At 46.2% G+C, this 27,918-nt stretch overlaps 1 protein-coding gene across 1 annotated transcript in view; it reads right to left on the bottom strand.

Annotated features, from left to right (window-relative positions):
• LOC126535779 (corticotropin-releasing factor receptor 2-like) overlaps positions 1–14,178 on the bottom strand; it is a 293,126-nt gene extending 278,948 nt beyond the window's left edge. Inside the window, exon 1 of the mRNA XM_050182572.3 lies at positions 13,708–14,178. Coding sequence (XP_050038529.2) covers positions 13,708–13,924 — 217 coding nt within the window. The 5' untranslated portion in view covers positions 13,925–14,178. The remainder of the gene's footprint in view (positions 1–13,707) is intronic.
• Between the last annotated feature and the right edge of the window lie 13,740 nt (positions 14,179–27,918).

Below are 27,918 nucleotides of genomic sequence, written 5' to 3'. Positions count from 1 at the left end.
TCTTTCTTCAAGTGGACGTGACCGAGCCATCTGCGATGCTCTAATCAATTTCGCTGTGCCATATAATTCAGCACGGGTCGTTAGCTCGTACACCCTAGGATTTGCCATCTTGGATTTCGTCCTCCTGAGTGATGGGTTTCTGTATAGTGAATTCGACGTTCTCGAAAGCATCTCTGATCACAAGGCGGCAATTGTCCGTCAAGATGTTGCTCTAAAGCCCAATAAGCCAACATGTAGTACTGTCCATGACTTTTCTCGAACTGACGACAATTCCATCGTCGCCTCGCCTGCATCATATTTTGATGAGTTTATATTTTCGAGTGATTCCTTATGTGTTGACTTATTAGTTGAAATATTTCACAACATTGCCACAACAAAGAGTGTATAGCTAAGTTCGTACCCAAAAAGTGTGTAAACGAAACCCGAAGCACCTGTGGTATTCTGGGGAGATCATACAGTTGATTCGCCGGATAAAGCGCTTTCGGCGTAGCTCCAGCACTCAGAAAGTTCAACAGAACTCCAAGCTGACATCACTTAGAAACATTAAGAATGAAATGCAGAATGCTAGAGACTAAAAGAAAACCAATCCGAATTCCGGAACACGGTTGTTCCTCTTGTGTTCAACTGAACTTCTATTGTAATTATTGGACTGTTGTACTCTAATGCTGTCATGATCTCTGAAATGCTTAATACTTATTTTAAGTCTGTTTTTATTGAAGATAAGGGCACTGTCCATGCTTTTCATTGTGATAGTCCTTCAGTATCTTTTTCAAAACTTCAGATAACCTTAAGCGGAATTCACAGCTTCTTGTTAAACATTGATACCAGAAAAAGTGCAGGTCTAGATAACATACCGAACAAAGTCCTAAAGAGACACACCCAATATTGTGTGCATATCTATCATCTTTCAAAAATTTGTCGAGTTACACTGTTCCTCGTGTCAGGAAGGTTGCTCAAGTTGTACTATTACACAAATTTGGCAATAGCCAAACAATTTCCAATTGAAGTGCAATTTCATTGCTACCTACCTGTTGTAAACTACTAGAACACATAATTCATAAGCATATTATACAGTACCCCATTGATAACTTCTTCTGGCATCATCAGAATGGTTTTAGATCAGGTTCCTCCAAGGTTACGCAACTAGTTAAATTCACTCACGACGATGCCACTACACTTAATATTCGTAGGTAGATTGACGCCGTTTTTGTCCACTACTCCAAAGCGTTCGACAACGTATGTATATTACTAAGCAACTTATGAAACTTGACACTATTTTTGAAGTATGGACAGAAATCCTTTGCTTGGCTGGATAAGAGACTACTTGCATCGGCAGTCCCAGTTTGTTTAATTTAATCAAGAGCACTCACCTGGTATCGATATTTTCTTCATCGTCCCACAGGGCTCTGTATTAGGACCATTTTTATTCATTATTTAAATTAATGATGTCGGGAAAGTCGTTATTAACACTGCTGTTAAGCTCCCTTTGTTTGCAGGCGACTGTGTCTGTGCTCTAACATTACTAGTGTCAATGACCTTAAAGTGCTGAATAACGCGTTCAATACCTTCTTCAGTACCTTCTCCAACTGGAGTAAGACCTGGCAAATGAAAATTAGCTTAAATGAAACGGTATCTATGAGCTTTTCTAACAAAAACAGGCCCTTAAATTCGCCCACACTAATGATCAGGAGAGAGAGAGAATTTCTTAATGTCAGAAAGGTGGAGAGGTCGGCCTGAGCGAAGTGCCTCTAGCCTGCTACTCCACGCTGGGGAAAGGCCTTGGATGGATGGATGGATGGATACAACTTTCTTGTATGTCCGGCAAGGTTTAACGCGACCCGCGCTCAGGTCTCCCACGGAGGAACGTCAAGGCCCTGCCTCAACGCCGCTTCACGGGCTTGCTGGACTGCCCACATCTGAATTCCGAGGTCTGAGCTGCGCAGAGCGGCGGCCCACCTCGACGACAGGGTCTCCGGAGTAACTGCCATCCCTTCTATAACTACATTGCACTCCCACAGCATGTGTTTGAGTGTTGCTGGTCCTTCCTGGCACAATTTGCACGTGTCGTCCTGATGCTTATCTGGGAAGATACGTTTGAGACGGAATAGATTAGGGAACGTGTTTGTCTGTAGTTGTCGCCAGGCGACGGCCTGCCTCCTGTTCAATTTGGGACTCGGCGGTGGGTATATCCTTCTGGCGTGCAAATATGCACTGGTGATGTCGTTGTATCTGGTGAGCCTGTCCCGTTCTGCTCGAGAAGCGTTCGCTATCGTGCGAGAGGCGTTGCCCTGTTCGGCGCGGCGGGTCATGTCTCGCGCCGTCCGGTGCGCCGTCTCGTTTAGGTTCGGGAGCGCGTCGCCTTCCGTGATGACGTGCGCGGGGAACCATATGATCCTCGAGCTCGCGGTTTTGGATCTGCCCGCTTTGGCCAGAATGGACAGGGCTTCCTTGGAAATTCGACCTTTGGCATAATTCTTTATTGCCGTTTGCGAGTCACTGAGTACAACTTCGCATTCCTGTTCTGTGAGGGCCAGCGCAATCGCTACTTCCTCCGCTATTTCCGAGTGTTTGGTGTATACACTGCATGCGGTTCTGATTTTTGACTCTGCGTCTATGACTACGGCGGCGTATGTTTGGCCGTTCGCATATTCGGCTGCGTCGACAAAGCGCGCGTTTCTCTCCCTGCCGAATGAACGGAGCAGAGCCTCGGCTCTTGCCTTTCTTCTACCTCGGTTGTAATCGGGGTGCACGTTTCTTGGGATGGTTGCCACCGTAATGGTCTCTCTGATTTTGTTGGGGATTTGCATTTTCTGGCCGTGCTGGTTGTGGTACGTTATGCCGAGCGTGTTCATAATGTGTCTTCCCGTCGTGGTGGTCGACAGGCGTTCGAGCTGCGAGATGCGTTGTGCTTCGGCTATTTCTTCTATGGTGTTGTATATGCCCAGCTGAGTCAGGAGCTCGGTACTTGTCGATTCCGGTAGGCCCAGGGCTATCTTGTACGTTTTCCTTATGAACGTGTTAATCTTGTTCTTTTCCGCGACGTACCAGTTGTGGTAGGCGGCTACATAGGCGATGTGGCTGATAACGAATGAGTGGATCAGTCGAATGACGTTGTCTTCCTTCATGCCCGCGTGTCTATTGGTTATTCTCTTTATGAGTCTCGTGGCGCTGATGACTTTGCCGTTGATCTTCCTCACGGTTTCACCGTTAGCTCCGTTGGCCTCAATGACCATTCCGAGGATTTTAATCTTGTTTACTTTGGGGATTGCGTTTCCGTCTTGGGTGTACAGGCCGATTTCCTCGTACTCCCGGGGTCCTGTGTAGCTCTTTGGTGGCATGCCTCTGCGCGTGGGCCGGTAAAGGAGTAGTTCGGACTTGCTCGGGGAGCATTTGAGGCCCGTTCCTTCGAGGTACTCTTCCACTTTGTGAATGGCCGTTTGTAGTGCGTGTTCAATTTTCCCATCACTGCCGCGGTCTGCCCATATCGTTATATCATCTGCGTATATAGCGTGGTGGATTCCTTCGATTTCACGTAGTTTGCTGGGGAGACCCAGCATGACTAAGTTGAAAAGGAGCGGAGATATAACTGAGCCCTGGGGGGTACCTGCACTTCCCTGGGTTCGTTCTTCGGACTCGAGGTCGCCAACCGTGAGGGTGGCTTTGCGATCGTTCAGAAAGTCCCTCACGTAGTTGTAGGACCTTTCCCCCAGGTTCAGATTAGACACTTGTTTAAGGATCGACTCGTGAGCGACGTTGTCGAATGCTTTCTCCAGGTCTAGTCCTAGGATGGCTCTGGTGTTTCTTGTCTTGTCGTCAAGGATCTGGTTCTTTAGTTGTAACATGACGTCCTGCGTGGACAGGCGGGATCGGAACCCTATCATGGTGTGGGGGTAGGCTTCCGTCTCTTCTAGATGGCTGTTGATACGGTTCAGGAAGGCGTGTTCCAAGACCTTACCCACGCACGACGTGAGAGATATTGGGCGTAGGTTCTCCAAACTCAACGGCTTTCCGTGCTTGGGTATGAGGATAGCCTTGGACCTCTTCCACTGCTCCGGGATGCGGCCTTCTTTCCAGCACTTGTTCATATAGCCCGTGAGTTTGGTAACAGATTTGTCGTCCAGGTTTTTGAGCGTTTTGTTGTTAACCCTATCCGGTCCCGGGGCTGACTTACTGTTGAGTCCTTGGAGTGCCGTTCTGATTTCCGCCTCACTGAAGTCTTCATCTAACTTGGGACTAGGACTGCCAGTGTACCGGCCGTGCTCGACCGTCGGTCGTTGCGGGAGGTATTTGTCGCAGAGTTTCATGACGATTTGCTTCTCGCTCGCCGCCCCTTTTTCTTTGTGCAGAAGTCTCTGCATGTCGGCTCTTTGCTTGGATTTGCACTGGGTTTCGCCCAGCAGGTGCCTCAGCAGTCGCCACGTATTTCCGTTGTGGAGTTGGCCATCCGCGGCATTGCAGACTTCGTCCCACTGTAGCTTGCTCAAGGTGTTGCAGTGCTCTTCGATTTGTTTGTTTAAGTCGGCTATCTTTTTTCTCAGCTTTCGATTGAACCGCTGGCCTCGCCATCGGGTTTGTATGGATTTCTTGGCTTCCCAGAGGTGGGCGAGGCGACTGTCCATCTTCTCCGTCAGGAAATCGGGAGTGATGGTTTGCGTGGCCTCCCCGACATCCCTGGTCAAGTCTGCGATCCATCTGTCAATGTCACCGATTGGCTCGTCGTCTTGCCTGATATCCCGGTGCTTGCGGAACTTGTCCCAGTCTGTCCATTTGAAACTTTTGACTGGGAGGGTGGTTCCCGCTCGGGGGATCGTGATCTCGATGATCATGTGGTCGCTACCTAGGTCTTCTAGGGTGTTTCTCCAGGTAGCCCTCTCGATGTTTTTGACCATTGTTAAGTCCGGTGTGGTATCTCTTGCAACCGAATTGCCCATACGCGTTGGGGCGCTGGAATCCGTGATGAGCGTGTATTCCAAGTCTTGCGAGTCCTGCCATAACTGTTTGCCCTTGGTTGTGGTGTGGCCGTATCCCCAGGCATGGCACGGCGCGTTGAAGTCCCCACCCACTATTAGCGGGTTCAGGCCGGCGAGCTCGGCTGCCTTTTTGAGCAGGGAGAGAAAACGCTGCCGTCTTTTCGATGGGCTACTGTATATGTTCAATATGAAGATGCTATTCTTTTGCGTTCTGTTAGGAATAATTTCTATCATTATATGCTCGGCCTGCGGCCCTTTAATCTCATGTTCAATGGGTACTAGACCCTTTCTGATTAGTGTGGCGATGCCCCTATCGTTTTGGAATTTAGGGACGAGGGCGTGGTAGCCCGGGATGTTGGCAGACGCGCCCACTGTTTCTTGTAGCATTATCACATCGGGTTTGGGTTGGATGTTTCTTACGTATTGTTGTAGGACAGGTTTTTTCCCGGTTATACCTCTGCAGTTCCACTGCCAGACCAATAACTCTTTATCGTGTCTGGCCATCCTGGAGTCTTGAAGAAGAAGCTGTTGAAAAACTGGAGCGGTGCACGGGGGGCGGTGCCAACATGGGAACGTCTGAGATTACGGGATTTATATTATGATTTCCCATGTTTGGCTGTGGTGATTGCGACAGAGACGGTGCCCACATCGCACATTCTTCGAGCTTGACCACCCTGGCTGTGAGGCCGGATATGGCGGAAGACACATTGCCGATTGCACTTTGTAGTTCGGTAAGCATGGCTTTTATTTCTGATCTCGCCTGTTCGGTGCGGCTGGTGTCTTGGCTTTGTACGGCTCGCTTTTTCGCGGGTGGGGTTGCTTTGTCCTGTTCCTCGCCATTGTTGCTCGGAGCAGGAGTACTGACGGGAGTGGGTCTGGGGATTTGCGCGGGAGGCGCGACCTTTCTCAGTTCGCGTACCTCTTGGGTTAGCTGTTGTACAAGGCTCCGGAGCATGGCGTTCTCACGTTTTATTTCTGCAATAATCTCATTGTCTATGTTCTTTGTGACTTGCGGTTCTGAGGCAGTTACTCCGTAGACCCCGCGCCTCGGCGCACCCTTGACCGCGTCTGCCCAGCTCACCTTTTCTGGGAGGGCCTGGATGGATCTGGACCTCGCTCGGCCCGGTCCTGGGGTGCGACTGCGAGCTCTGCTCCTCGACTGGCTGTGCTGGCGGGAACGAGGGGTCCCGGTAGCCGACGTCGATCTGGACCTGGCCCGGCCTCTGGATCTGGATCTTGGCTTTTGCAGGGCGGGGGCTTGATCTTCTCCGGATTCCTTGACCGCCTCGAGTTCTGCTTCCGCTTCGGCTCTTTTCCTTTCCCATCTTCGTTTCTTGACTATATACGGGGTCTTGAACTTTGCTCGGCAGGATTTGTCTGCCGTAGGGTGTTTCCCTCCGCATAAGCGGCAGTTTGGCGTGCACTGGTGATTGGGGTCTGGGTTCTTGGCACCGCAGCCCCTGCAGATCTTGTCCTGGGGATTTGGGCAGACGTCCATACGGTGCCCCAGTCTACCGCATTGGTGACAGATGTCGACCTGCTTCCTGTACAGCGAACAGCGAAGCAGAGTGCCTCCGTACCTGACGAGAGTGGGCACTTTTAGGCCTTCGAAGGCGATGATGACTGTGGTCGTGTTGCTAAGACGCTTGGCTGCCAGGGCTGTCGGGTTCCTGTCGTTCACGATCTTGGAGTTAATTGTCCTTGAGTCTTCTTCGAGAGGTATGCCTCGGATGACCCCCTTGGCCGTATGATCGGGCGCCGTTTCATACGCGTTGACCTCGTATTGGCGGTCGCCGATACTGATGACCTCGAGCTTCCTGTATTTTTCTGCGTTGGTGCTGCTGGGTGTGCTGATAACGATGATATTTTGGTGGGTGTTGGGGCAGACGGTGTCTTCGCTGGCGTCTTGATCGGACACTCCTGCAGCCCGGTATATAGCTGACGCAATCCTGACTGCGCCGATCGTTGCGGTGTTGAGGCCGCCCCTGGGTCTAACGACGATCTTGATGTCGTTCCTCGGGAGAGCCGGCATTCTGCTGGCCTTGAGTATTTGTTGTTTTACGTTCCGTGAGCGTCGTGGCGGTTGTCGACCGTCTCCCTCGCCGGTGCGGGAGTAGGCTTCGTTCTTAGGTCTATCCCGCGATGCGCTGGGGCCGGACCGGCTTTTGGAGCCGATCATGCACCAGCCGGCATCTTCACCGAATTCCTCGGGAGACATCTCCTCTCCTTCGACCTGGACCTCCATGCTTGGCAAAAAGTGATTCTTAGGGCTTGGGTATTGTTAGGCCTGGCGGGCGGTAGCTCGCCTAGGCTTGCCTCCAGGCGTGCCCAGCGTCTGAGCGCGGCGTCGGCGTTGCTCGGGCGGAAGCGCTTTCTGAAGTAGCCAAAAAACGTTTCCCACCTTGAAACTTGATACCAGCACGCTCCTGGCAGCTTGCTGCAATCGAAAATAGCTGAGCTAGAAAAAGAGCGTTCTGGCTCGCAGTCACTTCGTCTTCCTCTCCCAAAGGCCTTGGAGGAATAAAAGAGAAAGGACGTGAAGAGGAGGGAGGTTGGTGGTATGGTGACTATGATGATGATGAGGGCTCCGCAGCATACTGTTTCTGTGCAATGCGTACGCGCACTCTTCAGAGAAGAGTGCAGCACAATCATCTTCGCGGCAGAGGTAGAAGTTAGTGCAGTGTGGCTAGGAGACTGTCTATAGCTTTCACAATTTTTGCCGCTGTATGCGCCACTGGCGTATTTAAACCAGACAGTAACAGCTGCAGGGCGTCGATTATTTGTCGAAGCATGGCTTTGATGACAGAGTCCGATGGTGATTTTTCAGTGCACTGACCTTGCTCGCATTGATACTCTAGGGCCCGTGTGCGCGGCGGCAAGCGTGGCCATACACTCGATTATGGGCGTGTGCTTGAAGCAACAAATCTGAGAGATCTATCCATGCCGATTCAACTACCTTCTGCTGGACTAGCGGAATTGGAGCCAGGGATCTCTCGTTTGGACCTACCGCTTGTCCACTTCGACGACAGGATCGTCTCCTCCGGTGCTGCACTGACGCTGCCACCTCTTTATGGGACATGCCTGTCTTGCTCATTCGCTTGAGTATTTTTGTCTCGTTTTTCTGTTTAAGAGAATCCTGGGAATTGTCCTCGTGAGGTCCATCGCAATTACAGTATTTCATTTCTTTTACTGTACATGAAGATACGTCATGGCTGCCGGTACAGCGGAGGCAGGAGAGAGAGAGAATTTAGAGAGAGAGAGAAATCTCCGTATGCCGTCTGGCATACGCAGACAGCGCTGACAGGGCTTAGCTTTAGGCACTTGTGGCATTGCTGTGGTCGGCGCACATATGGATGCACCGGGCGTCTCACGCACGCCACCTTGATCAGAATAATCAGAACATTTTGACTTATGTCAACGCGTTCAAGTATCTTGGAGTAACGTTTTCTTCCAACTAACAATCGCACAAACACGTCACGTTAACTTGTTCCATGGCACTAAAGCGACTTGGCTATTTAAAAAGAACACTAAAAACAGCAACCAAGGAATGCAAACTAGCCTCTTATAAATCCCTCGTGAGGCCCGCTCTAGAATATGCATCTGTTGTCTGGTCACCTCATTGCGCTTCTGACGCATCAAAGCTTGAGGCTGGGCAGAAGAAAGATGTTAGATTTATTTGTAATTGATATGATCGTACTTTCTACCATTCTCTGCATGCTGGCCTACTATCGCTTGAGCCGTTGGCACATATACACAGCACAAACTTGTACATGCTTCCGTTTTCGTCGATGTGCCTGTGACATTTGTTAGCGCCTCATCGCGTGGAACATGAATAGCTGACGTTTTAATATTGTTCCCTTCCGATCTTCCAATTTTCTTTCTTACCATTTACTATTGAGTTATCGTATGACCTACATACTTATATCCGAGAATCGCCACGTGAGCGTTTTGTAGAGAAAATTTCTTTACATGGGACATGTTGATTGTATGTTGTATTAATGTACTTACCCATTCCTGCTATGTCTCAGATCTGAGGCAGCACTATATGTAAATAAATAAATAAATAAATAAATAAATAAATAAATAAATAAATAAATAAATAAATAAATAAATAAAAAATAAACAAATAAATAAATAAATACATTAATTAAAAAAATCATACAGCTGAATTTCTTTACCATCAACCCAAATGACATACATTCTTGTCATAAGTCCATAAAATTGCTCGCGTCGCACCCAGAAGCTGGAACTTCGGGTCTCTCTGCTACGAAGACGCGTGGATTTAATGTACCCACGAGCTAAATAAATTTGGCTGCCACCTGCTTCTCAGCCCGCGTTACGTGATGGCGTATACAAAAACATATTAATTTTTTTACGCTAAATAACTGTCAATTGCACAGTCATAGCGTCCTCACTACCGTAGTTTAATTATTCAGCTACGAGGAGCACTCACGCTCTGTGGGGCTCATTTTTGTCCTAAACCTTCAATTAAAACAACTTTACTTGAAGTATCCCATTCCAAGCGATACTATTTTATCTCCATAACGCAGGAACTTACTGTGACGCAGAAAAAAATATGCTAATGAAATGAAATGTGAAAGCATTAGAGCGTTTCACAAAACTGGGAAGGAAGCAGGGGAGAAACAGAACTAATACAAAAAATATTTGTTGCTGACCGTTGTTCGCAACAACTGCCAGGCGGCAGCTCAGGCAGACACAATCGTATGTAATACAATGTACATGTGAAAACACGCATCCACAAATATTTAATGTGCGTCTTAAATTATACATTCATCAGATCATCAAAACCACACCCTAATGAGCGGAAAAAGATGTTCGCACTCTCACTTTTTTTGGGGTTTTGTTTTGGGAGCATTCATCCAAACGTTATCATAGTGCATTATTTTCTTATCCATCATATCATGCTTATTTTGTAAAGAAAATCAAACATAAACGCGCAAATTATGCTAAATACATGCAAAACATCCACTATTACAATGTTTCCAAGGATTGGAGTGATAATATAGTGTCCTTGCTTTCGCAATAATTTCCGACCGGCTTCACAAACTGCTGCAATTAAGTCTCCTCACGCTCTGTTACGAGGCTATTTTCGGCGTTTTCTATATCATGCCTATGCCTTCAGTTTCTACTTTTTTTCTTGTTGCTGTCTTCCATTGGCGTCTGCCTAATCCACGGAATTGCAATTTCCATCTGCGCAGAGGTACCTGGAGAAGAAGGGCTCCGTGTGTTAATCAGTTTCGTGACAGTCCCGCGCCACTGAACACCGCTCCTTCGGCGAGGTCGCCTAATTCTCGCCAGCATTTCTTCAGATGGAGCAATAGCAACAGAAAAAGAAAGACCACTGGCTTCCACTCTTTGCCATCTGGGATTAACAAAAGCAGAACAGAGAAGATTAGATGGCCTCCAGTTAAAGCACGGACTCGGGACTGGATTATTCACATCACGTTATGTGCGGATTTCTTCCCCCTTATTCCTCATTGTTGTTGTTGGCAGAGCACTAGCACGTAGTAGGGCAAACTAAGTTTTTCTTTAAACGAAAAGTAAAGAAAGAAATCAAAGTACCTTTTTTTTAAGTCAAGCATAAAAGTTAGTCTAGTTCTGCGCAAAGCGCTAAGTAGTGACAATATTATCCTGCACAATTTTATGCACACAATGTGCCTTACATGGTAGACATCGTAGCAACACGACGGATTTGCATGCATGTGAAGGTCGAGTTCTCGCCAGTGGCCGAAGAAAGCACACCTTATAATGGAGCCAACCTTTCGACCAATGTAGGCATCTGGCATAAGTCAGAAAGTTGGGATAGTTGGAATGGAAGTATTCTTTAAATAAAGCAGGGGAAGGGATGCCAGCACGAAAAGAGGGCGCGGGACGAGCTCCATTTAACGATTTAAGTTTATTAGGAGCAACACTCGCTCCAGTAGCGCAATGGCCATGGAACTTTGTTGTCGAGCTCGACGTCACGGGTTCGATTCCCTGCAGCGGCTGCTGTGTTTTGACGGGGGCGAATTGTAAAAAAAAAGAGAAAGGAAACATCGCTCGTGTAGTTAGATACACGTTAAAGAACACGAGGTGGTCAGGAGTAATCCGGAGACCCTCCGCAATGGTACCTTTCATAGCCCGACTCAATCAAGATCAATCAATCAAGACCAACGCACCTGCCCTCCCACCCCTATTACACACACAAAGAAAGGCAACTTCCGTACTCACTCCATTTGGAGACATCGCGGAATAAATTGGCAAGCAGCTGCACCGTACAATTTAACAGAGAGAGAAAGGGTCTTTGCCTTCACGAAGACACGTCCCCGTTTTAAAACGTTACCCGCCGCGGTAGGTGAGCTTAAGTTCGCAGGTTCAGTCCCCGCAGATGCGGCCGCATTTCGATAGAGACGAAATGCACAAACGCTCGTGTACTTATTATATTTAAGTGCCTAGGCGGTCAGAAGTAATCCGGAGTCTTCTAGTATGGCGAGCCTTGTGATCAAACCGTCTTCTTTCTTTTTGGCACGTATGCCCCAGAATATTATTTATAATTGTGATCATGGTGGCTGCAGCCTGAGGGTTCCCTTGTTTGACCACTGTTAAACACATCGGTCGCAGAAGGCATTCACAGCGGGTTCTCTACTTGTCGCTTTACTTGGTGATGTGTTATCTTGAACATGACACCGCCGAACGCACCGTAATTGCTGCTCCATGACCCAGCGCCGTTCTTAAAGCCAATGCCGCTCTCAATGACCTCAAAGGCGCTGTTCTAGAGTTCCACAATAATTTATAGTATGAAATTCTACATGCCGTGGTGATCGCGCTGTTTGCGTATACTACTACCGGAACCGAAGGTACTCGGGCCGGTATGATGTATGGTTTCCATTTATTGTATTCTATGCCTTTTTTTAATGTTTAACCTCTCTCAACTGGCCGAGCGGGGTGATACCACAGATGGGCACAGTGAAACTACAGATGAAGTGAGGGAAAAAAAAGTATTGGAAGAAAGTTGTCACATTATGGGGGGGGGGGGGGGCCGCGGACTAGGCTCTGTACCGGTTGCAGCGCACCCTTTCTCTTCATTTTTGTTTTTGTAAGATGTTTTATTTTATCGCTGGCGTGACGACACGAACGCTATCATTATCGTGGAGTGGCTACAACAACGGCCTGCGACAACGCCGCCAATGTAGCTGCAATGTCCTTATGAAACATATCGATGTAAAAACAAAATACACGCAACAAATCTCTATAGTAGTATCGAAAAAGAATTGCGAGCCCGCTGGAAGAAAGAAGACCTTTCCTTCCCACACAAAAGCGATGAATGCCTAACACAGATCCATCCTACTCTACAGATTATTTTCAAGCAGTTTTCTTGGTATGGTCTGCCTTACAAGATAAAAAAGAAGAAATAGGAACTGACATGACATTTATCTAGATTGGTCGTAGAATAGAATACAACGCTGAGGTCTGGCGTTTCGTAAAGCGAAACTAGAAAATAAACAGGGGGCTGCTGAACTCTTCATTATGTAATAATGAGGTATCGCGTATGCCCTTTAGAGCCCAGCGTTCTTTTTCTTTTTTTCGTTTCATGCTGTCTGCTGACTTTCAGAATATCATGGTATCTACGAAACGACATAATTGCTTGCAACTGATAACCAGATATTTCGCGAACCGCGCAAGTGCTCAACGATTTATGAGGTGGGCCGTCTGATTTGAGTTGCCGATTATTCCGATATCTTCTCAAATGTTGTTTAATTTGCATGATATATACTGTATCTATGATAAAATTCTCGTGGTTAAAAGGTTGCTCTCGCAACTTTATTATGAAGAAATATGAACACGCAAGTCCTCTCGCCTCTGTTGTGCTCTTTGAACTTACAGACACAAGTAGAAATACTTTTTCGCCACGATATTTTGATCGCATGACAAGGTCTAGCAACCCTTGGACTACAAAAGATACATATCGTCAGTGGTAAATATTTTGCACAGACCTTAAGGATCTAGGAAAGAAGTTAGAAATAAACAAGAAACATTGACACGGTATTAGGTGTAAAACATGCGATTCTGCAATTCAGAGTTCTGATGTAATTCTGCAACTTGATGACAACACTTCTTAAATATACAGACAAATATCACCATTTATCTCGCGTGTGCAGTATTTATGAAACGATAATGCGTTTCACTAGAAGACCGAGGAAATATATCAAATAATTACCCGCAATTAACTGCAATCAATAAGATTGCACATGGTAAAATAAACTTTTTTTCTGCATCCAGTGTTTCTTTTTTATTCATCGACGTGACCGCAAAAAATCGTCCATTTTCATTTAATCTAAGACGAGAGAAATAGGAGCACATCAAGCCAAATTTTTGATAATACAATGACACATAATGCAAGAACATTGTGTAAATATATGTAAAGTCCTTGAAAAAATATGCTATCTTATGCAATCTGCCGGCTACATAAATAAGTTATTTCTCTCTCTCTCTCTAGAAGAGCATCCAGTACTTGAAAATGAGAAACTTCGTTGTTTGTACTTTTCAAGTCTGAGGAATCAAAATCCCACATGACTGTCGTGCAAAGTATTACAGCAGCATCTTCCGATTTATGTATAGTTCTCGAACAAGCATCACATGGGCTATTAATGAAAGCAGTGGCATACTACGTCCCTTCAACTAAGTCGTAAACGAAAAACACAAGAAAGTAAACTCCCGCTTGACAGAAAATTCCTACCTTCAGCGTTCTCATCCTTCTGTAGCTGGGCACACTCGTCTTCGGTCAGTTGATAGTGGACTATCGTCGTAGCCACGTCCCACAAAAACTGTGTAGGCGTTGACGCAGCAGCAGCAGCAACAGTACTTGTAGTGGTCACGTCGGCACCAAGTCCCGCATCACTCACCCCAGAGGTGGAAAAGTCAAAGTCGTCAGACATCTTCATCAATCTCACCATGGCTCTAACCTCGTCGTTCGGCTTCAAGCCAATTTAAATCTGACGATAAGTCGTAAATCTTGACGAAACAAAAGTATTTCTCGCAATGGGCAACTGTTCTTCGGTTAACAGCAGATACGCAAACGTCAGCAGGTGTCAATCAGCAGCGCGCAACGAGGCTCTAGCACTGAAGGCGACACCGGCGCGTCAGAGGCGCACGTCAGAACCAGCTCTCTGCGCGGTTCCACGCCGGGCTATAACGGTGCGGGTTCTAACCCGCGCGCAAGAGTTAAACTCCTCGTCGGTCGCGCGCGCGGGCGCGCGCCGTGCGGCTTGCGTGGTCACGTGGACTACCACGTGACAGCGCTCAGCGTCCAATGAGGGCGTCGCATTCTTTTTTTCTCCGCCGCACTTTTTGCTCGCTTTTGCTGCTCGGCTGGTCGTTCTTGGACGCTGTTCGTTCTTTCGGCATTTCGCCCGCGCGATCCCTGGAGGTGCGAAAAAGAAAAGGCGGGGGAGCGTGGAGTGGTGATGGGGGAAAGAAAATTCGCTACTGCCGCGTCGCTGATGATCGCGCGGTTGTGGTGTAGCGCTTGGAAGCTCGACGGGGAAAGCTACCTGCCGAACAAGCGAGAGAGAAAATTGCTGGGACGCACCTACCTGGTGGTAATCCCTCAAACGATGTTTTGTAGCTTTTCTCATCGTTCTCCGACGTAAGTACAAGTAGTGCGTCAAGGCCAGATGTCCTTTATCATTTTTTTCTTCGAGAGCTCCCGAGGTTGAGATTACGGAGTTAACCAGAGCAGCACGGTGCTATATGTTTTGTCAGCTCTCCATTGGACTGGTGTCATCAGTGTTTTTCGCTACCTGTTCACCGCAAGCAAAAACAGCAATGAAACATTTTTCCGGGTTTGTGCAAACATCACCGTTCATTTCCTCTTTTGCGGTAAGAAGCGCTGTTACGGCTTTTTGTTCAGAACAGCCACGCGCTAGCACCCACACGATGGCATTTATGTTTCTCTGTTTCCCGCATCAAGCTGGAAGTTCATCACAAAAACCGCAGAAAACAGTCAGCGCTGACAACCTTTCTCCTTCATAGAGACCACCGTCACACAAATGCCATCAGAAGCGTTCACGGGTGCAAACAGCAATACTGCAACTAAGGGAAATAAAATACGTTTCCTTAGAAAACATCAAATAACATCGGCGCTGTGCATTGTATTCATCACGTCCTCAAATAGCTCATAGTACAGCCCATCGATCGATCAGGTTGCTTCAACACCTCTAAGGCGCGCTGAGAGAAAGCCCTGCTGGCCTATTGAACTCGAGCCATGTGTAAGGCAAGCAGCGCCCAAGAAATAACCTATAGTGCACCTGTGAATCTTTATTACTGCTTCGTTAATATAAACTTAGCAGCTACCGCACACCGCCATACTAGGCCACAACTTAGAAGTGGACAAGGCGAATTCTCACGCTAGTTAATCATTTCGAATCTCTTGCGCACGCGCTGTTTAGTGGGGCGTCTTCGAAGCGAGCGACGAGTGGCCTCGTCCCGCGCCACGGCAGTGCGACGTATGGGTGCGACGCGCTTGTGGGCGTGGTCTTCGTATTCTACAGTAGCGATGACGAAAGTAAACTCTTCCTTAGTCGACGTAGTCTGCCGGTGAACCAGTTCCTTGTTCAACGAGTGTCGCCTGCATCGAAGCCAAAAGCACGCAAGCGGCATTTCTATTATGAGCAACTTCAAAATTATGCCTTTGAAATCTTGGATTACGCGTGCGCCCCCGCAGCTCTTGCAAGAAATGTCTGACTGGCACATTGTTGGGTCTCAAATATACTGTACCAAGTCAACAAATAGTCCCCTCAGCCTATGTCCATTTAAATGACAACAAACTGATAATTATGCCACAGCTTTTAAGTGTTTCAGCAGTAGCAGGCATTGCGAAAATGAAATTTAAGTAAAATGTTAGCTTATTACATGATGTTCTTCTCTTTCCCCATAAACATGTGTGCATGTGGTGTGTTTTTGTGCACACGCTCGTATGCGCTTGCGCGTGTGCGTATGTGCGTGTGTGCGCACATATGTGTGCCTGTGTTCAGTTGTTCAATGTGCTAGTGATATACTTAAGAGCCGTTGAGGAATTTCACTTGCATACTTTCTCATAGGCACGTAAATAGATAACATCCCTTCACATAGAAACTTTCATGCTTTACGCTTTTCTAGCACGCATATATGGAACATGGGTAGCGATCCCTACGCGAAAAAGAAAGCGAGAGTGAAAGCTGTTTGCCGTTTGCGGGACAGGAAACGAACGACCCTCATCTTGGTGCACTTTTAGGATGCTGTAAGCCTTAAAATAAAGGAAAGGTGCATTCGCACTTCGTTACAGTTCACAATTTTCTGAATGCTCGTAAGTATATGCTACCCAAACTTGCTCGTAACCGAGTTTTGAAAATGAAGCTCGAATGAACGCATGCAGCCTTTTGAATGAATGTGTGGTGTTTAGTGGCGCAAGGGCCAGGTATGCAAAGGGCATGCCCTTTGTTACGCCTTTTTTGCTCATTATTTATTGCATGTGATTTGCAGTAAACTTGCCGATGAAGAAATGAAAGCGTTGACAGTCACTTTAGCATATAGGCTAAACAGGATGACGGCGAAAACCTGCGCGCTGACGAGACATTAATTAAATTACGTGACATTTTGATTCGAATGCGTAGCTATTTCCGATTGCTTCTTTTCTCTTTACTTTTTTTAATGCGAAAGCATTATAGGGCTCAGGAGGGGGGAAATCCGGCAGACTTTAAAGGTCGAGCGTTCGACTTCCACCAAAAGTTGTGGGTTCAAATGCCTTAATTAACTATACCTTAATTAACTGAGCCTTAATTAACACCAAAAGGTGCGGGTACGATTCATACCAATGGTCGTGGGCTCCACTCATACCAAAGTCCGTGGGTTCGAGTGCCTTAATTAACTATATGTTAATTAACAGTAGCTTAATTAACTTCGCCTCAGTTAACACTAAAGATCGTGGGTTCGACTGCTACCACTGGCTGAGGGTTCAACAATCAATGGTGGCGCCATCAATTTTGGCGCCATTGAATTTTGGTCCCACCAAAGGTCAAGCGTTCGACCGCCACCAATTTCCGTGGGCTCGAGTCCCATCAAGGGCCGTATTAAGGCGGCCCTTTATTAAAGGAGTACTGACACAAAATTTCGAAGTAGAGTTAAAGTGTGAGATCGATTTATGTGGGCACAAACACATCATCTGCAAAGTATTAACGGCAAATACAGCTCGGAGCATATTTAAAATAAATTTTAAAGTACGTGCGCGCAACGAACCGCAATACGCAGCACCTGGCGGCATCAAGAAAGGAATGTAAACAACCGAGAAAACACCACGTCACGAGGCGGGCCCTGCGAGCAAGTTTCTCGCCGCTCGACCGATCGTCCCGGTGTCTTCCTTTTTTTTCTCCGTGGTCGTGACGCTGAACTCTTTCGCCGCTGACGGCGGCACAAAATCGGCTAAAATTTGTTTCTGACACGAAATAACTCATAAAGTGCCCTCGAAAGTGTGCATGTTATAAAACGTTGCGCAATATAGTAAAACGTTGGCGTGATTTCGACTTGCAAGCGGTCAGCGCAGTGCAATCGTCCCTGCGAAGCGGCTCGCCTGCCAAGGCCGCTATATTGTAGCGATGCCTTTTCAGATTCTATACTTTTTCAGGCTTTTTGCGCTTGGCCAGTGGTCAGAGAGATGGTCTGCCCACATAATCAACGGGATCAGGCGGCCGTGTGTGGTGGATGATAAGAATAGCATAGAATAAGGCATAAGGCATCGCTACAAAATAGCGGCCCAGGCTAACGTGTTTTCTCATCGCTACCAACGGCGATGGGAAAACTATTTGTACTGTCACTTATGAGCTACATCAATGTGGAGACATTGATTTTGGTGACGAATATAGATGCTTTATTACCAGCTGCGGACAGGTAGCAAGGGTCGTCATCCTCGGATCCGATGGCCTATATACCGTTTCCCAGCGATCGCCAGCTCGCCTGGCTTGTCGGCGTCGATAGGCGGCAGAAGTGGTCCGAGTTCGTGCGCGCCGCTGGCCGCTTAGAATTGGCTCCATCGAAGAGCAGCCAGATTTTCTCGTTTCATTTCGAGCGTGCCTCGTATAAGCAAAACCGGCCGAGCTTAGAGAAGTCTGACTATCTTCCGCCAAGACTACGCCCCCAAGCCTAATGCTGTGCCGACTTTTACCTCGCCTTGTGTTCTGCTCCGGAATATGCTTCCTTCCCAAAACGCCCGCGACGAATGGCTCATACTACTTGTACTAGTGCGTACGCATATTGATAGCTATCGCTAGCCGCATTTCCGAGTCACTGCTTTGTAGTAGATTCAGTAAAATGTGGTTGGCCATGTCTAATTCGGCGGCGACTACAGCAAGCAGGAAATAGACGCTGCTGGACGACGAAAACGAGGACGACGGTGATGGCGAGGACATCGCGAAGCACGTGCAGGTGTAGCAGACGAACTAGCAAAGCTGGCATGCCGGTGAGTGTGTCACAGTTTTGTGCGATCACGTGTCCAGCTGTGTTTACATCCCTTCTTTGGCCCATCTCGTTGTTCTCTCAAACCGAAACTTGTTCTGGTCGCTACAAACAAGACTCCAAATATTTACCTGTCGCGCTCTGAAGCCAATGATGTTTCGTGCCCTGGTTACTGGATCATTACCTGCTTATTGCAGCAGAAAGCACAAGATCGAAAATGTTTGTGTCAGTACTCCTTTAAGGGCCGCCTTAATAAGTGTCGGAGTATCACCCGAAAAGCTCTCGCTATAAATGTTTAATTCATCTGTCATGCATCATTCAGCTGTCGTGATGATGATGACGTATTGTACAACGAGTTAAAAGAGTACAGTATGGTTAACGATGATTGCGAATCACTTGTGGTTGAGTGTGACGGCCTGCTTCTTGCTGTCCTCTACCGTCCACCTGCAGGTAGTGCGAATATTTTTTTGCAAACTTTTGAAAAGATCCTGGAGCACAGCTTGTTGTTGAAAGTGCCAGTGTTACTCATTGGTGACTTTAATATTGACCTCCTTCTTGAGAACTCTCATAAATAATATCTACTAGATGTTATTCACTCTTAGGGCTGTCGGTATTTAATCGACGCGGCAACAAGAATTAATGTCGAAATAAGTACACTGCTAGACTTGTGTATAACGAACCATTTATGTAATGAAATGGTCTCAGGCGTATTATCTAGCGGCATCAGTGACCACTTACCAGTCTTTTGCATTATACCGCGCTCTAACCATCGTAGTGTTTCGCAGAATGGGAAAGAAGCTAGAGTAAGTAGAAAAATAAGTGGCAATAACATCACGAAGTTCCAGGAGCTTGTAACTAACACCCATTGGAGTGTAATAGAGAGAGAACAAAATGTTGACCAGGCTTACAGTAAGCTTTTAGCACTCTTTCAAGAAATTCACGACACTTGTTTCCCACTAGAAACGCGCAAAACGCACCGAAAAATTAGAAAGCCTTGGGTCTCCTACGAACTATATTAAGAAATTGAACGCCGTAATAAGTTATTTGAAACATTCATTAAATCGAAAGATCCACACGTACTGCAAGCCTACGAGCAGCTTCGAAATAAAACAAACTCTAAAATGAAGAAGGCTAAACGCGAGTACTATCAGCATAAGTTTGCTGCGGCTGCAAAGAATCCTTCACTGCTTTGGAGAACATTTCGAGAATTAATGACGGGCAACAAAGCGAACTGTCCTCAGTCAATAATTATCGACGGGATAACATTATCAGGGGAATGCCTAGCCAAGAAATTTAACTCGCATTTGCAGGTTTCTGCTGCGCAGTGTAGCGATGCTCCTGTAGGCAGATGTGAAGCATACAATAGATGTTCTGATATGCCCACTATTTTCCTGTACCTTACAAGCCCAGCCGAGATAACAGACGTCATATTTACACTAAAGAATAACTGCGCATGCGGAGCGGGCGAAATAAGTACAAAGCCTATAAAGAGTGTAGCGCAAGTAATATGTCACCCGCTTTCGCATATCTGCAACCTCGTCTTATCGACTGGTGAATTTCCCGTGCTCATGAAAATTGCGAAAGTATACATATATAGGCACTGGGTAAGAAGGGTGCGTTAGATAACCTCAATAATTTCAGACCCATCTCAGCCCTTCCTATCTTTTCTGAAATCCCTGAACTCATTTTAAATAAAAGAGTAGTTGGGCACTTGACAAAAAACAAAGCAATAGTACCAGCACAATTCAGGTTTCAGAAACAAAAGTCTACTGAGCAAGCGCTTTTGCATGCGAAAGACCACTTAACTTTGAAAAACACACTTACACTATTGGAGTGTTTTTGGATTTCTGAAAGGCTTTTGACTCTATTAATCAAGATATTTTGCTCCGAAAGTTACCCTGGTATGGGATAAGAGGTGTAGCATATACTTTATTTAAGAACTATCTCAGCTCCCGTAAGCAGTTTGTTTGCCTAAAAGATTCTAAGTCCCAACGTCTTGATTTAAACTGCGGTGTTCCTCAGGGCTCAATCCTAGGCCCTACTTTGTTTCTTCTTTATATTAATGATATTGTTAACATCCCAAACACACCGTGCATAACTTTGTATGCAGATGACACCAGCATTTTCTTCTCTGATCATAACATTCATAAAGCATTTAACGCTGCCAATAGATGGATGAGGGACCTCAACTGTTGGCTAAATTCAAATAAAATACAACTGAACTGCGAAAAAACAAAGTATGTCATATTTAGACCTAAAGGAAAGCAGCTGATGGGCCACTACGAGTTAAAGTTTGGGGGGCGCATTATAGAAAATACGAAGTGCATAAAATTTTTACGCCTATGGTTTAACGAAAAGCTGTATTGGTCCATTCATCTAGAGACCGTCAGAGCCGAGATTCGTAGAGTGACTGGAATGATTAACACGTTAAAGCATCTTATTCCAATGAATTTAAAGAAACAGCTATATTACACACTAATACACTCTCGTCTACACTATTCCCTTCTAGTCTGGGGAACTAATACCAAAACTAACCTTATGTCACTATATAGGCTGCAAAAAAGAGCCGTAAGAGCAGTTTGTAACCTACCTGTTCTTGCACATACTAAACCGTTTTTTGATAAGCTTGGCATAATCCATATAGACCACCTGTTTTTGCATAAGCTATCGCTCGAGGCGTTACGTCTCCGTCAAGCTGATCACATACAGTTTAATCAGACCTTCGCCACCAAAGAAACTCCGTATAATCACAGACATGACCCAATCTCTATACCGCTTACTCGCACGAACTATGGGAAACAGGCACTACACTTTCAAATATCGACGGTACTGAACAATAATCCCACAATACTGGAACAATTGCAAACCTCGAAATCAAGCTTGAGGTTCGAGAAATCTGTTAAAACGTATTTTGTTCGCTGCTTTATTGTATAACTTCCTTATGTATCTCAATGTTATTGTGTTGTTTTCCTTTTTTAACATGTTCTGATTAAGATTCGAATCCTTTATTGTTTTGATATGTTACCATATTTTGAAAATTGCAACACTTGTTGTGCTGCTGTTTGCTGCAGTGTGTCAGCATGCTTTGGGTGCTGCAGCCTTTGTCAGGCAAGAATACTGCCTTTTGTTGCAGCACCTGAGACAGCTGTATGTCTTAAACAACAAATAAATAAATTGAAAATGAAATGATAACGATAGCAAAGTATTAGATCCTTACATCAACAGTAGTAAGCATTCGATTAAATAAAGGAAATATTACGTAACTTTTGCAGTGACAAACATGAACAGATATAATTCGATGACCGTGACCCCTCGCTGAGGAAGCGATGGCGTGATAATGAAGCGTCGCCAGCGGCATCGAACTCTTTCTGCTGCCGCTCGCTTCACGCGCTTGCGAAACTTAGGATTAGGCGACCACCAACGCCAGGCGCGCGGGAAGACAGCGCGCATAAAGCCACTGGCCAGCTGTGCTCGCCCTCACTGGATCTGGCAAACGCCGCAGATGACCTCCAACATAGCGTGCGCTAGCGCATGCACGGACAATCATGCTAATTACCCGTCGTGGTTGCTCAGTGGCTATGGTGTTGGGCAGCTGAGGACGAGGTCGCGGGATCGAATCCCGGCCACGGCGGCCGCATTTCGATGGGGGCGAAATGCGAAAACACCCGTGTACTTAGATTTAGGTGCACGTTAAAGAATCCCAGGTGGTCAAAATTTCCGGAGTCTTCCACTACGGCGTGCCTCATTATCAGAAAGTGGTTTTGGCACGTAAAACCCCATAATTTAGTTAATTTAATTAATCATGCGAATTCACGACCATGCTAGAAGAGACGCGCGTTATCCTCCTTCGGCGCGCGCTCTATCACGTGTCTTTGAACATTGGGCGCGCGGAAAAGGGAAAGAGGAAGTGATTGTATAGAGGAAGAGGCACCATTTTCTACGTACCTTTGGGGAGCACGGCTGCGCGCCTTGTGGAAGGCGAGAGGGATATAAAGAGGGAAAAGAGAAAGCGTTCATAAAGTCACTATCCTTCTGGGCTCGCTCTCGCACATTTGCCGTCGCATACGAATCATGTGGCGCGTTGGCCGATAATTCTTGTCGCGCTTGGGCTTTCTACAGAACATCGCGGCGATGGTGACGTTAACGGAAAACTTCGCCTGTAGTGTCCAATAACAATAATAATGCGGCTGAATATAATGCTGAGGCGCGCATGCGCATGAAGGTCTATAAGCGAGACACTCTAGGTACTCTTGGGCAATCTCGCAGTAACGAAAAATCGGCCTACGTTGGTTTCTTTAACATTAACACAAATTTGTCGTAGGAGCTTACTAGCCAGAGTGTCATTGTTACATACAAAACGTTACTATCCCAAAGATTGGAAGAACAGCATCTTTCACTTCATGCAAATCAACATTACATGCATTTCAACATTACGCAGGTTTTATGAAGTTGCGTCATGGCGAGCGGTCGCATGCGGCCTCGTGGTGTTTGCTTGGCTTCACCTTCTGGAACTAGGCTGGCATTCCGTTGCTTCACCAGTAAGACTCTCTGCATAATTGACCGTGTGCGGAGAGTCCACGCATTGCATTAGTTTTGTTACCCTGATCTTGCGGCTCATCCCTGCGCCGCAGTTGTGGTGGCGACATTGCAGTGAATAATGTTCAAATGCGATTTGTCCGTCACGAGCGTCGTTCTGCAGATGTGTTGAAGAGAGGGGACCGAAAACGCAGCTGCAATCATACGATGTCATTGCTGGAACTTTACATCCTACGGATAAGAGTAATAGGATGGCACATCCCGGCGAGAGTTTTACATGCATTGTAAATAGTAGTTGCAAACGGCTCCTTGCGCGCGCTTTGACTTACGGGTACGTTAAAGGGACACTAAAGAAAAAGATAATTTGATCTGTATTGAGAAATTATTGTGCTTCAATGTACATGTACATATAAAAAAAGTAACTTTTGTCGTAAAAGAAAGGTTGGCAAGCCAGAATAGATATCAAAGCTGAAGACTGGAAGCGACGCTGCTTTGGAACTTTCCGCTCCGTGCAGCTCCCTGCGACGTCATGAATTTCAAAGGGTGTCTGCTCGGGCCAAGTGGTGGTGGTTGTTGTTGTGGTTATAATAATAATAATAATAATAATAATAATAATAATAATAATAATAATAATAATAATAATAATAATCTTAAAGATGGGCTGCATTGTATTCTAAAAGAAGTAGAAACTGAACTTAGAAAAATTAAATATTCCCAGTCAGCAGCTGACGATGCCTCCCGTATGCGATCCAAACCATTTTTATTCTATGAATTTCCTTCTCATGACCAGGGTTCCCTGTGATTAGTTGACCTAAGTAAACGTACTTCTTCACGGACTCTAGAGGCTGACTGGCGAACCTGAACTCTTCTTTCCTTGCCCGGTTAGTCATCATTATCTTTGTCTTCTGCGTATTAATCTTCTACCCCACTCTTACACTCCCTTTGGTAAGGTCATCAATCATTTTTTCTAACTCGTCTGCAGTGTTGCTGAATAGAACAATGTCATCGGCAAACTGAAGGCTGCTGAGATATTTGCCATCGATCCTTACTCCCAAGCCTTCCCAGTTCAATAGCTTGAATACTTCTTCCAAGCACGCAGTGAATAGCCTTGGAGAAATTGTGTCTCCCTGTCTGACCCTTTTCTTTATAGGTATCTTCCTACTTTTCTTGTGTAGAATTAAGCCAGCTGTGGAATCTCTGTAGATATTTTCCAAGGTATTTACGTAAGCGGTCTGAATGCCTCTATGACTGCCGGTATCTCTACTTAATCAAATACCTTTTCGTAATCTATGAAAACCATATAGGGAGGCGTATTGTACTCTGTGGATTTCTCGATAACCTGATTGATGACATGGATGGGATCCATTGTAGAGTATCCCTTCCTGAAGCCAGCTTGTTTCCTTGGTTTCTAAAGTCTAGTATTGCCCTTATTTTATTGTAAATTATCTAGGTGAATATTTGACATAATGAGAGTAAGCTAATGGGCCTATAATTTTTCAGTTCTTTAACGTCTGCCTTTTTGTGGATTAGTATGTTTGCATTCTTCCAGTTTTCTGGGACCCTTGCAGTCGAAAGACACTTCGTATAAAGAGCCGTCAGTTTTCCGAGAATTATGTATCTTCCATCTTTGATTAAATCGACTGTTATTCCGTGTTCTCCTGCCGCTCTTCCTCGTTTAATGTCAAGCAAGGCCCTTCTTACCTCATCGCTAGTTATAAGAGGAGTTCCTGAATCCTGTTCATTACTGTTTCTAATTGAGGTATCCCGACTCCTCTGGGTACTGTATATACAGGTCAGTAAAGAATTCTTCCGCTGCTTTTACTATACCTTCGAGATTCCAGATGATGAACATATAACGGTTTCCAGCAAGTACGGACGCGAGCACAAGTAAGTAAAAACGGACAGGACGACGCTGGACAACGCTTCAGTTGTAAGCCCAGCGTTGTCCTGTCCACTGCTACTTACTTGTGCTCGCGTCCGTACTTGCTGGAAACCGTTATATGTTCAGCATGCACCAACTGGCCCAGCAAGCTACTCTACTAAATTCTGGGTGATATTACCCTGCTTATCTTGCAGTACACATATCTTAGTTTGTCCAATGCCAAGTTTCCTTTTCACTGATTTCAGGCTACGTCCATTTTCTTACGGCTTCTTCAGTTTTTTTCACGGTATAGTTTCGAATATCACTTATTTTCGCCTTGTTGATCAGTTTTGACAGTTCTGCGAATTCTATCTTATATCTTAAGTTGGACACTTTCATTCTTTGTCGTTTCATTATTAGGTCCTTTGTTACTTGGGAGAGCTTGCCTACCGGTTTCTTTGGTGCATTGCCTACCACTTGAATTGCTGCCTCGGAAGCCAGACTAGTTACGGTTTCATTCATTACCTTTATGTCATCTTCATCTCTTTGTTCTAAGGCTGCATATTTGTTTGTAAGTACCAGCCTGAATTTGTCTGCTTTTACACTTACTGCCTCTGGGTTGACCTGTTTCTTCTCGACCAATTTTACTCTTTCTCTTTTCAAATTGAGGTGAATTCTAGCCCTCACTAACCTATGATCATTGCACTTTACCCTACCTATCACTTCTACATCCTGCACTATGCTGGGATCGGCAGAAAGATAATAAATCATAAAAACTGATTGTGTTTCTTTTTAGTGTTTCTTTAAGAATCGCATGATGTCAAAATAATAGGGAACCTCCCCAACACGGTATCTTTTATATCCAGAGTGTTTTGGGATTGTCAGTCAGTTAATCAATCAATCAATCAATCAATCAATCAATCAATCAATCAATCAATCAATCAATCAATCAATCAATCAATCAATCAATCAATCAATCAATCAATCAATCAATCAATCAATCAATCAATCAATCAAATAATTAATTGACCAGTCAATCAGTCGAATAAATTGATTGATTGATTGATTGATTGATTGATTGATTGATTGATTGATTGATTGATTGATTGATTGATTGATTGATTGATTGATTGATTGATTGATTGTCAGTAAGTCAGTCAATGTCAATGTCTGTCTGCCCGTTCAATGTATTCTCCCAAATGCGAAGGATATGTCGTTCAAAACCATTAAATGGGTGTCCAAGATCCCCTCAGTATTTTCCGAATAGTTTAATAGAGCAACAGCAGTTGAGTTTTAGACTACGCTTCCCCTTGAATACCCCTATTGGCGGCGAGGAGTTACGGAGTCGCCATCTATCGGAAGCGCCTCGCTGCCGTAGTATGAGGGATCACGTGGCGCGCTCCTCATAGGTTTTGCTGTCAGCGCTCACTGAAAACACCACGCGCGAGCTCTCCCGGACATTTCTGTACGTACTTTCGAAACGAGAGAAGTTTCTTAGTGTCTAAATAATAATCTTAGGCAAACTGAAAGCACAGAATCGTTTACAGACGCTATCTCTTTACCGAATGCGTACAGTGAACGCCACTGCGCGAGGTCGCCGCGATGGAGTCTCCCGAACCGGCTTCTTGTGTGAAAGGTATAGGTAAACGCCGAGAGCAAACTATGTGAAATATGTTCTTATAGTGTTTGTATAACTAAATGGAGCGTAATAGAACGAAGCCTCAATGCAGCGATCGCGCAGATTCGCAGCGACCGACTGCGCGTCTGCATGCTTGTCCGCGCACTGTTTCGCTTTCTCCGCGCGCGCGTTTTCTCACCGTGTCATGAGCTTTAGGCCGCAGAATATGAGCATTTGACAGTATACAAGCAACCATTGTTGCGTGGGCGCTATCAGAGCTGTTCAAAAATAATTTCATTGTAGAGACTTCCACGCCTACGGGGACTGTAATGTGCCGTCGCGACGATCCAATCTTTTTTTCTTCTAAATTCTTTGACCTTTCAATATTATTTCTCGAGTTGCGTCGCACTGTACGTTTATCGCTGTTCTCAGCGTGCAATTTCCCGCTGCTCCTTTTTTTGTAATCCAGTGCATTAATTCATAACACAAACATGACCATATGCCATGCTTTCTTTAAATGTGCTTCTTACCGCTGCCTTTCCACTCCACTGAACTTCCCAGTATCTATATATAGCATCGACAAGTTCATAGACCAAACCGTCATGACACTAGTCGGGCAGCGGACTCGGGCGAGCGTCTCAGTGCGCGTTTTCCGAACATCACAGACCCGGCGCCGTAGCAGAAATCTTCCTCGCGTCTGTGCTTGCTGCATACCCGAGTTGTAGCCGATGGCTGTTTGCCAGTTTTATGTGTCGCGAGCCGAGCTTCACGCAGCTTCTTGTCCTGTGGCTACGTGTGAATAAGGCTGACACCGGCCTCCGTTACGTGCGTCTGGCCCTGCGGCACCGAGCAGTAGCCTACCATGTTGCGCGCCTTCAAAGGCAGCCACTACCTATTGTAGTGCTTTGAAGCGTTGTAAAGGAGACACTCGAAGCGGGAAAATTTTGCCACGAAATGAAGACCGCATCCTACGAGGGAACTTAAACTCGTTTTCAGCTCGCTTCGGCGCGCCCGAAGCAGCCGACGCGGCCGCTATGTCCACGTGATCCCTCCTAGCACGTCACGCCGACGGTGGCGCCAGCTTTTCCAGTGGTGGAGCTCGAGGCCAATAGCCGGCATCCCACCTGTGGACGCCTCTCCGTGGGTCTTGGGGGTGCATTGAGTGGTTGCCGCTCTGTCCGCCAGGCGTAGAAGTCGGCAGCACCGTCACGTCGGTGACAGCGATTACTGGCTCCTCGGTGACCACGTTTTTCTTGAGGCCACACAGTTCGCCTTGGACCTCGTAGTCCGGTCCGCAGACGCAATGGCCACCGACGCACAGCAGCCCGATGCCCCGACATGGGTTGCGGACGCCGCAACTGGCGTTCAGGTACTCGGCTGAAAAGCCGCATCAAACACGGTGGGTTATTTAGTTATTTTATTTACTTCATTACCCTCCGGGCGGGAAG

The sequence above is a fragment of the Dermacentor andersoni genome, chromosome 4, assembly GCF_023375885.2.
Source record: "Dermacentor andersoni chromosome 4, qqDerAnde1_hic_scaffold, whole genome shotgun sequence".
NCBI lineage: Eukaryota > Metazoa > Arthropoda > Arachnida > Ixodida > Ixodidae > Dermacentor > Dermacentor andersoni.
Note: the sequence above shows the minus strand (reverse complement) of the source record. Positions and strands in the feature narration are given on the sequence as shown.